Source organism: Anomaloglossus baeobatrachus, chromosome 11 (assembly GCF_048569485.1).
Source record: "Anomaloglossus baeobatrachus isolate aAnoBae1 chromosome 11, aAnoBae1.hap1, whole genome shotgun sequence".
Lineage (NCBI taxonomy): Eukaryota > Metazoa > Chordata > Amphibia > Anura > Aromobatidae > Anomaloglossus > Anomaloglossus baeobatrachus.
The window spans coordinates 178338908-178349888 of NC_134363.1; the positions used below are offsets into that span (position 1 = coordinate 178338908).

The 10981-nt window shown below is 44.2% G+C and overlaps 1 protein-coding gene across 1 annotated transcript in view; it reads left to right on the forward strand.

Moving 5' to 3' along the window:
- LOC142256248 (nicotinamide N-methyltransferase-like) overlaps nt 1-10981 on the forward strand; it is a 30386-nt gene extending 19405 nt beyond the window's left edge. Inside the window, exons 2-3 of the mRNA XM_075327826.1 lie at nt 8420-8627; nt 10025-10981. Of these exons, the coding sequence (XP_075183941.1) occupies nt 8420-8627; nt 10025-10448 (632 nt within the window). The 3' untranslated portion in view covers nt 10449-10981. The remainder of the gene's footprint in view (nt 1-8419; nt 8628-10024) is intronic.

The following is a 10981-nucleotide window of genomic DNA, read 5'->3' on the forward strand; positions in this document are numbered from 1 at the left end:
TTAGTTATGTAAGTTATGTAATTTTATTCTCCCACGGGAAACTACCGTAATTCTTCCACTGATCAATTTACCAATAATTTATTCCCATTAGGCATACAAACTCCTATGGGAAGGGAGTGGGGATTTATATTAAGAATTTTTTATACCTATCATTTTTTACACTAATCATATTTTTAATCCATTTTTTTATCTATTCATCATTTTGCTTGTTAGCACTTTTTATAATTACAATATGGTAATATGTACATATAATTATGTTGGTAACACACAATTCTTTTATAGCTGCAGTAAATTGATTTATCATTATTTTTAATACACATTTTAGTATGAACTATAGTTTTTATGAACCTATGTATGCAATTGTCTCTCACCATGAATGTATGTATACTAGTACCCTGTATGGGGAAATGTTCTTAATTGATCAAATGATTTCACCCTGTTGGGGATTTAATCTAATTGTGGGAAAAGGTTTGAACCTTTTTTTTATCTCCCAATTCATGTATATAAGATCCAATATCCTGCCTTTTTATTGCTACCTGAGGAAGGGGGAGGATGTACCCCCGTAACGCGTAGTGGCATATTAATCCTTAATAAATCTTCATCAATAATCTTATCACTACCTTCTTCTGAGTAGCGCGGCCGATACCATGGTATTTTTTTTTTTTTTTATTTTTTTTTGCTCTCCACTAAATTATCTCCCTCTGGGAGCTCACGGGGCTGCTGCAGCCAGATCAGGATCCTGCGATGCATTTGATGTGTATGCAAGGGGCTGGTGAATCACTGCTACCGGGATCACGGGACCATCCGTCTCGGAGAAAGAGCTGCTGTCAGACGCCGGTCTGGCGGCTTCACACTACACGTGGAAGTCCCGATCGTGTGAGCTGATTCCTGCGGGTCATAGAGGACGGGATCCCCGCTGATGAGGAGCGGTGAACCAGGATTCCCCCTTCAGCATCATACAGTGTTGTACCTGCTGTACAACACTATCAGGTGAGTGTGTATCTCACACCACTTAAATCTTGTGCTTTTAAGGTTCCACACAGGAGCGCCCTCTCCTTTTTCATTTCATTTCAATGAAGGTATGTATTGTTCAATGTTTCATTTTTCCCCCCCATACTTTTACTACAGAACAATTTAATTTACAACATCAATGTTATCTGTGTAAATGTGACCGGGGGCGGCATGCGTGTTGGAGGGTCTCATCTGTGCCCACTACAGAAAATTGTGTTGAGTGAGTGGAAGTGGGGGGTTGTGGTGGTTGTACTTCTTTGTCCGCAACCTTCATCTTCTCTGGAGTTGCACATTGTGTGGTACCATGTCTCCTCGTACCCACAATAAAGAAATCAGTCCATGGCTTAAAAACGTCTCTTTTATGTTCAGATAAACTTGACTACAGGTAGTAACAAGTTATGCATTCTTCATTTATCTGTTTACAACCAACCGGCTCTTTAGTGAGAGTTGCAGATAGAATATTATTGTGATGAGGAGACAAGGATGACACAGGGACCCCTAAGCTGGCCCTAAAGGCCCATTTACACGCAACGACATCACTAACGAGATGTCGTTGGGGTCACGGAATTCGTGACGCACATCCGGCCTCGTTAGCAACGTCGTTGCGTGTTACACCTATGAGCGAGTGTTAACGATCAAAAATACTCACCAAATCGTTGATCGTTGACATGTCGTTCATTTTCAAAATCTCATTGGTCGTTGTGGACGCAGGTTGTTCGTCATTCCTAAGGCAGCACACATCACTACGTGTGACACCCCAGGAACAACGAACAACAGCGTACCTGCGTCCTCCAGCAACAAGGTGGGCGTGTCTTTCATGGGGCTGCTCTCCGCCCCTCCATTTCTATTGGACACCTGCCGTGTGATGTCGTGACGCCGCACAAACCGCTCCCTTAGAAAATAGGCTGTTCGCCGGCCAGAGCGATGTCGCTAGGAAAGTAAGTCCGTGTGAAGGGGCCTAGCGATATTGTGCGCCATGGGCAACGATTTGCACATGACGCACAAACGACGGGGGCGGGTGCTTTCACGAGCGACATCACTAGCAATGTCACTGCGTGTAAAGCAGCCTTAAGACTGGAGATCCTGTGCTGTCCCTTATGGCAGACTTAAAGGTAGTCAGAGTTGAGCTTGCAACGTAGCCCTGTCTCCTATCCTGGCCCTGATTATTACATCCCCCCCAACCAGGGGTCAGACCGAGACGGAGATCCCAAAAATACACCAACAGAGAACAATGGACAGGGGTAAACCAAAACTCACACACCTAAAACCTGCATCAGGGATAACCAAAGGTGCACGGATGAGGGTACAAAGAAAAGGGAAAAGGAGGTAGTAGAAATGACTTAATACAATCACAGCAGACAGCAACAGACACATCCTCTCTGCTCCTGGGCTAGCTCCAACTGAGTTGGATATCTAGCAACCTCCCAAGGAAGCACAGGGATTATATACAGGCTGGAAATGATCAACTTCTGGCAGCTGAGTAAAGGCTGCTTTACACGTTACAATGTATCGTGCGATCGCATTTGCAATCGCACCCGCCCCCATCGTTTGTGCGACACAGGCAATTTGTTGCCCGTGTCGCACAATGCTGTAACCCCCCCATCACACGTACTTACCTTCCAAATGACCTCACTGTGGGCGGCGAACATCCACTTCCTGAAGGGGGAGGGAAGTTCGGCGTCACAGCAACGTCATGCAGCCGCCGGCCAATAGATGCGGAGGGGCCGAGATGAGCGGGACGTAAACATCCCGCCCACCTCCTTCCTTCAGCATTGCCGGTGACACGCAGGTAAGCTGTGTTCATCGTTCCCGGGGTGTCACACGGAGCGATGTGTGCTGCCCCGGGTACGATGAACAACAGGACGTGCGATTTTTAGAAAATGAGCGACGTGTCAGCGATGAACGAGAAGGTGAGTATTTCTGCTCGTTCATAGCTGTCCCACGCTACAATATCACTAACGATGCCGGATGTGCGTCACGTACGTCATGACCCAGCCGACATATCGTTAGATATATCGTAGCATGTAAAGCCCGCTTAAGTCTTCTGCAGCACTAGAGAAGAAGTTAGCCCTAAAGTACCCACAGGAAAATAACACAGTTTAAATTTGCATGGTTTCAGATGGTAATAGAGAACTTTGATCCTGAACCTGTCTATACACGTGACACTTATTCCCTGGATTAGCCATGTTCTAACAATATAAAGCCACACTGCTCCAGGTGTGTTACTGTGCTGCATACCTCCGGCACTGCTATCTTACTTTATCAGGAGCCGCTCTTGGAGCAGTTAACTCTATGGCAATGTGTTTCAGCTGGGCGTCCCTTTTTCACTAAGGTCCCCTTTCCATCAGGTTTACATTGTCTCCACACTTTTCACAAGCTTACCTGATAAAAGTCCCCTCTATTGCTTAATATGTTTCCACATTGGAGAGCTGTCTCTGCATTCTGAGCTCAGTCTACTCCCACATCTTCTTTACATGTTGTTTCTCCTCCGCTTCCACTCCAAAAAACACTCCTCTAAAACAGGAACAACGCTCTCCCTGAACGCTAACAATTTTTAAACGTGGATACATATAAACATCTTTAATTGGGTCATTTTTTATAATTTCTGAATTTCTTGAATTTTTGCAGAAAATTTGATTTCCATCATATTTATTTTAATGAGAGTGCACACACACTAAAGGATACTTTACACGCTGCGATCTCGCAAGCGATCGTATCTGGCCCCGTCGGTTGTGCGACACGGGCAAATCGCTGCCCGTGGCGCACACACTTACCTGCCCTGCGACGTCGCTCTAGCCGACGATCCGCCTTCTTTCTAAGGGGGCGGCTTGTGCGGCGTCATAGCGACGTCACACAGCAGGCGTCCAATAGAAGAGGAGGGGCGGAGATGAGCGGGACGTAACATCCCGCCCCCCTCCTTCCTTCCGCATTGCTGGTGGAGGCAGGTAAGGAGATGTTCATCGCTCACACACAGCGATGTGTGCTGCCGCAGGAACGAGGAACAACATCGCTAATAAGCAGAGAACGATTTTTAGTTTCAGGACGACCTCTCCGCGGCAAACGATTTTGACCGATCTGTTGCGATCGTTTAAGGTCGCTCGTACTTGTCACACACTACGATATTGTTAATGACGCCGGATGTGCGTCACAAACACCGTGACCCCGACGATAATTCATTAACGATATCGCAGCGTGTAAAGCCCCCTTAACACCACAGGGGCAGGGAGGGCTGTAAATCAACATAAGGGGAAGTGGAATGGATTGCAATCGACTAGGTCAGGGGTCGGGAACGTATGGCTCGTAAAAAAAAATACCATATATTCCGGTTTGTAAGACGCCCTTTTTTCCTCAAAACCTGGGAGAAATATTGAGGTGCATCTTACAAACCGCATATGGCTTAGTGGGTCGGCAGTGGTGGTGCAGGGTTGGTGATACTGCGGGCTCGTGGGGTGTCGCGGTGGAGAGCACCATTGATCTGCCAAGAACTGCAAGCTGCTTTGAATCTCCTGCAGTTGACGAGATCGACTTCAAGAAACTGATCGTGGAGGCGGCTCATGCGCAGATAGGGTACCACAGCCATTTTCTTGAAGTCCATCGCGTCGATCTGCACATGCACCGTGGACATTTTCTTGAAGTTGATCTCATCAACTGCACGGGATTCAAAGTTACCAACCGGCAGATCAATTGCGCCCACCGCCGTGACAACCCACAAACTTGCAGCAGTACCACCGACCCTCTTGAGATATTACACCCTCTCCTCCATGCCCGCAGCATCGCCTACTCTGCCTTCTGGGACCTTCTGAGCCGCTCCACCACCGCCGCTCCCCAAGTCTCAAATATTTGAATTTTGGAAGTGACAAACTCCTTTTAAGTACTTTGCTGTAAGTGATAGCATATCTACATCTATGAGGGATTAATATACAGTCATTGCCGAAAGTGTTGGCACCCCCTCAGAAAATTATTTCAATATTTTGTCATACACATGCTTATTTCCTTTGTGTGTATAATAATAATAATACTAATAATAATAATAATCTTTATAACTATAGCGCCAACATATTCCGCAGCGCTTTACAATTCAGAGGTTCATATACAAACAAGTAACAGTTATAGAAAATACAATAATTAGATAAAAAAAGACAACCCTGCTCGTGAGAGCTTACAATTTACAATGAGGTGGGGGGGGGGGCAAGGTACAAGTGCTCATTTAAACTGACAATCAAGCCATCTCAAAGAAATGGGCGATAGATAAAGACTGCCTGAACCAGTCGTCAGCCAATCTTTGAGATGCTTTTCGCTGCAATGGAGCTTGACAGAGAGTTATGTTCTGAGAAGTCGTGGAGGGACTATGTGAATTGAATTTGATTGGGGTGTGTGATAGCCGATCCTAAAAAGATGTGTTTTTAGTGAGCATCTGAAGATGAGTAAGTTGTGGTCTGTTCTAGTTTCTTGGGGTAGAGAATTCCAGAGGATGGGTGCAGCTTGGGAGAAGCCTTTAAGCCGGGAGTGGGAGGTTCGGATTAGTGAGCATGTTAGTCAAAAGTAGTTTGCAGAGCGCAGAAAATGGGTAGGGCGATAGACAGAGAGGAGGGTGGAGATGTACGGAGCTTTGTGGGTGAGAACAAGCAACTTTTATGCACACATAAGTATACCAACACTGGGAATAGGAACACAATCTTTCTGCACCTACACTCTTCTGGTTCCAGTACAGACTAGCACTCCAATTGTGCACTCCCTAATGGCTCCTGCACAGACTGGAATATCCCTAACCGCAGGACTAGCAGATGACCACTTGGACTCTACTTCCTGATCAGCCATCGAGTGTTCACGTACCTACTAAGGAACAAGGGGAAAAGGTTGCTAAGCACAACCACAGCAGAACAGGCATACAAAGAAATACCAAACCCAAAAGTGAGGCAACACAAAATACGAGCACAAGTTTAATAAGGAGAAATAATAATGGCAAAAAGGAAGACCTCCCACAATCCTAACCAATAAACTGAAGATAGGTGCAGGTAAGACAAAAGAGATAGTTCAGTGCAAATTCAGACTGGTCTTTGTCCAACAGGTAATTCTTAGCAAAGGGCTTGATACTCCTTAGCAGAATTGACCAGGAATGAATATAGCCAGCAATGAGTGGCAGGAGAACGATAGAATAAGTAGTAACACTCAGAAAGTGATTAGACAGAGGCAATGAGCAATAGACACAGGTGATGACCGCACACCATATGAAAAGAAGCAAATGTGAAGGTAAATAGGGATTTAACACTTGAACCGAGCAAGCAGTGGCTCAAGAAGGAGACAAAAAGATCACATGGCAAAATGTCACCGAGGCATACCAGGAATAAAATGAAAAAAAAAACAGAAAAAAATGCAAATTGTACAACATTTCACACAAAATCTCAAAAATGATAGGGACAAAATTGTTACATTTCCAAGATTGTGGGTATACAACTTTGTTTCATGCTGTTATCATCGTTCAAATTCACCTGTGGCAAGTAACAGTTGTGGGCAATATGAAAATCCCACCTGAAACCAGATAAAAAGGGGAGAAGTTGACTTAGTCATTGCATTGTGTGTCTGTGTGCGCCACACTAAGCATGGAGAAGAGAAAGAGGAGAAGAGAATTGTCTGAGGATTTCAGAACCAAAATTATTAAAAAATATCTAGAATCCCAATGTTACAAATCTTTTTCCAGAGATCTTGATGTTCCTTTGTCTATGCTGCACAACAGAAATAAGACGTTTACAACACATGGCACTGTAGCTAATCTCCCTGGATGGGGACGGCAGAAAAAATTGATGTAAGGTTGAAATGCAGGATAGTCCGGATGGTGAATAAGCTGCCCAATCAAGTTCCAAAAAAATTCAAGCTGTCCTTCAGGCTCAGGGGCATCGGTGTCAGCCCGAACTATCCATCCACATTTTAATGAAATGTAGTGCTATGGAGGTGACCCAGGAGGACCCCACTGCTGACACAGAAACAGAAAAAATCTAGACTGAAGCTTGTAAAAATGAACGTGAGTAAGAAAAATCCTCCTGGGAAAGTGTCTTGTGGACAGTTAAGACTAAGCTAGAGCTTAGAAAAGCACATCATTCTACTGTTTACTGAAAATGGAATGAGGGGTACAAAGAAAAGAACACAGCACCTACAGTAACACATGGTGGAGATCAGAGATGTTTTGTTGCCTCTGGCACTCCATGCCTTGACTGTGTGCAAGATGTCATGAAATATGAAGATTACCAAATGATTGTGAGTACCAATGTAGAGCCCAGTGTCAGAAAGCTGGGTCTGCATCTTAGGTGAGGGGTTTTCCAGCAGGACGATGACCCCAAACACTTCAAGAAGTCCCAAGAAATGGATGGAAACAAAGCGCTGGAGAGTTCTGAACTGGCAGCAATGAGCCCAGATCTAAATCCCATTGACGCCTGTGGAGAGATCTGAAAATTGCTGCTGGGAGAAAAGAAGAGATGCCGTCAAATATGAGAGACCCGGAGACGTTTATAAAGAACAGTCCAAAACTTCAGGTGAGAGGAGTAAGGCGGGCTTTGCATACTACAACATCGCAGGTGCGATGTCGGTGGGGTCAAATGGAAAGTGACGCACATCCGGCATCGCCTGCGACATCGCAGTGTGTAAAGCCTTGATGATACGATTAACGAGCGCAAAAGCGTCGTAATCGTATCATCGATGCAGCGTCGGTGTAATCCATAATTCCGCTGACGCGACGGCCCGATGTTGTTCCTCGTTCCTGCGGCAGCACACATCGTTGTGTGTGAAGTCGCAGGAGAGAGGAACATCTCCTACCGGCGTCACCGCGGCTTCCGTAGGTTATGTGGAAGGAAGGAGGTGGGCGGGATGTTTACATCCTGCTCATCTCCGCCCCTCCGCTCCTATTGGCCGCCTGCCGTGTGACGTCGCAGTGACGCCGCACGACCCACCCCCTTAATAAGGAGGCGGGTCGCCGGCCAGAGCGACGGTCGCAGGGCAGGTGAGTGCATGTGAAGCCGGCGTAGCGATAATTTTCGCTACGCCAGCTTTCACAAGGATATTGTACCTGCGACGGGGGCGGGGACTATCGCGTGCGACATCGCAGCATCGGCTTGCGAGATGTCGCAACGTGCAAAGCCCGCCTAAGAGGCTTGTGGATATATATAGGAAGAGATTGTTATTTATTTCAAAGGGCAAAGAGTGAAACCAAATATTAAGTTGAGGGTGCCAACTATTTTGTCCGTCACATTTTTTGGAGTTTTGTGTGAAATTATGTCCAATTTGCCTTTATACTCTGTTTTTTTTTTGTTTTGTCTCAATACACACAAAGTAAATAAACACGTGTATGACAAAAATTTTCTGATAGAAATACTTCATTTTTGGGAACAATTTGAATATTTGGATTTTTTTTCTGCAGGTCATGTTAAAGGAGATGTCTTGATTGACCTCACTACTAGCTCCATGATTCATCAATTATATGCGGCCTGTGATTATTTCAATCACATCATAGTGCTGAAATTTAGAGACAGATGCATCATGGAGCTGAAGAGATGGGTGGACTCACGGACAGGAGCGTTTTGCTGGGGTCACATCTCAAAACTTCATGCCGACACTGAAGAAGACAGGTGAGATGAAAAAGAGATATGAGGCAGGTCTACTGTCTAGACAGGGCTAACTGTAGATTATTTTGCCTGCAGAGGCATAAATGGTTTGTTATTAATGACGAATACTGGAATAGACTTGGTATTCGGATAAAGCGAACCTGAATATTTCACTATTCGCCATCTCTAATGATAATGTATCATAACCCAAGAACCCTGTTGAATGGTGCAATGCCCTAAGAAAATATTGAAATCGCATAAATTTGAGTAAAATCTCCTCCCCAATGGCACTACTGTAATATGCAGAAGGTATTTTGTTAGGAAAATCGAGGCCAATGATCTGCTATGTATACTCACCATGAGAACACACCCTTAGCCTTGATAAGTTTTAACCCTTGAAGCTGAGAAGACACTTTCTTCACCTGCTCGCTCCGTCTTTGACTTTTCATATATACAGCCCGCTTTTCTAATTCTCCAAAACTGTTTCTTTTCTTATTCTGCCTGTTCTGTCAGCCACTATAGAAAGCTCCATTCACAATGTTCCTCAGCTGTCGGCCTTACGAGGTAAGCTTGTGAAAAATGCGTCGACAATGTAAGCTTGGTGGAAAGAGGACCTTAGTGAAAAAGGGACGCCGAGCTGAAGAACATTGCCACAGCTGCCAGCAATTGATCATTTTCGGTCTGTGTATAATCCCTCTACTTCTTGGAGAGGTTACTGGATATTTAACTTAGTTGGTGCTAGCACAGGAACAGAGTAGACAGGTCTGTGGCTTTCTGCTAAGATCTGTTACTAACTGTTGCAATTGTTGTGAGTCATTTTTCTTTCCTCCGTGCCCCTCTGGTTTTCCCCTGGAGCAGGTTTTTGGTGTGAGTGAGTTTTGTTTACCCCCATCTTTCTACTTATAGGTGGGTGTTTGGGCGCCGTGTTGGTCATTCCCCTGGGTGGTGGGGGCACAGTTGTTAGGGCCTTGATGGGAGACAGCGTCACTGTGGAGGCTCGACCTTGACTACCACAAAGTCTACCTTCGGGATAAGGGACAGCTCAGGGTCCTTAGTTGTAGGGTCAACCTCTTTCCTCCTTATTCCCCATATTATCCTGTTACAGTGCTATGCACATATTCTATTTTTGCAATCCTACACTATTCAAAATCAAATAGCAATTTTTTTTCACAAAGATCATTCTATTAATTCATAAGGTTCTCTAAAATAGTGGCCTCCATTGGAAGAAACATAGTACACAATCCTTGGCTGCATACAAGTACTTTTGGTGGAAAAGCTTTAATGAATCGAAGCCTTAGAAAACCGGCCTTGCTTGTATTCATATCGTTAAGTATTGGAAGTCACGGTCCAATCGTGACTCTGGAACAATCACTTTTGATGGGGACAATGGGACAATTACTATCCTAATTTTTTTCTTGCAGTGAAAAGTTTCAGGAAAGAGAAGAAAAAATGAGATCGGCCATTCAACATGTTGTGAAATGTGACCTCAAGAAAGAAAACATGGTGGATCCGATCGTCTTACCACCAGCAGATTGTATCATCAACACTTGTCTCCTGGATAATATCAGCAAAGACCAAGAGGATTACATCAGATATCTCAGGAAGTTCTCAGGCTTACTTAAACCTGGAGGACACATTATACTAATAGGGTGTTTAGAAACAACTTGTTACACTGTTGGGAAAGACAAGTTCCATGTTCTTCATTATGATGAAGATTTTGTCAGGAAAGCTCTGGTTGGAGAAGATTTTGTTATTGACCGCTGTGAGGTTATGAAGAGAACGGTTGAAAGTGATCTTTCTGACCATAAGGGCGTCATATTTGTTGCAGCTCACAGAGAGAAGTAGGTTTGAGTAGAAACGAAAAAATTGAAGGAGTTGGGCCAGAAAATCAAATTATCCACAAAATTGGTGGAAACTTGGTGATCTTTTGGGTTGGAACACCAGAAGTCCTAAAGATCCCATGAACTGAGCGTTGATCTGGTATACCATAATCACTATCGCTCCATTTACTGTTAGAATAGCAGCGCTAGCTGAGTCTCATAGACAATGTTCAGCAATTTGTTGGATAGCCCCCTGCTTTTATGATTCAACTTTTTAAGCTGTATGTTTTTTTTTCTAAGATGCCTTCAAAGTCCTCAAATTCTACAATTATAGTAAAAAATTCCAAAATTCTTGGAAAAGTTTCATAATATTCCTTCATGGCAATTGGATAGTTCTTTTATTATATTAGAGATTAAAATCTTCTGCTTCATTGTTTATTTTTGCTCCTTTAGTTTAGGAAACTTTTCTTGGAATGATAATTGTGGGAAATAAAAATAGTACCGGAACATAATGGTATAATTTATGAGATAATATGTTTTCATGGGACTTCTGGCTAT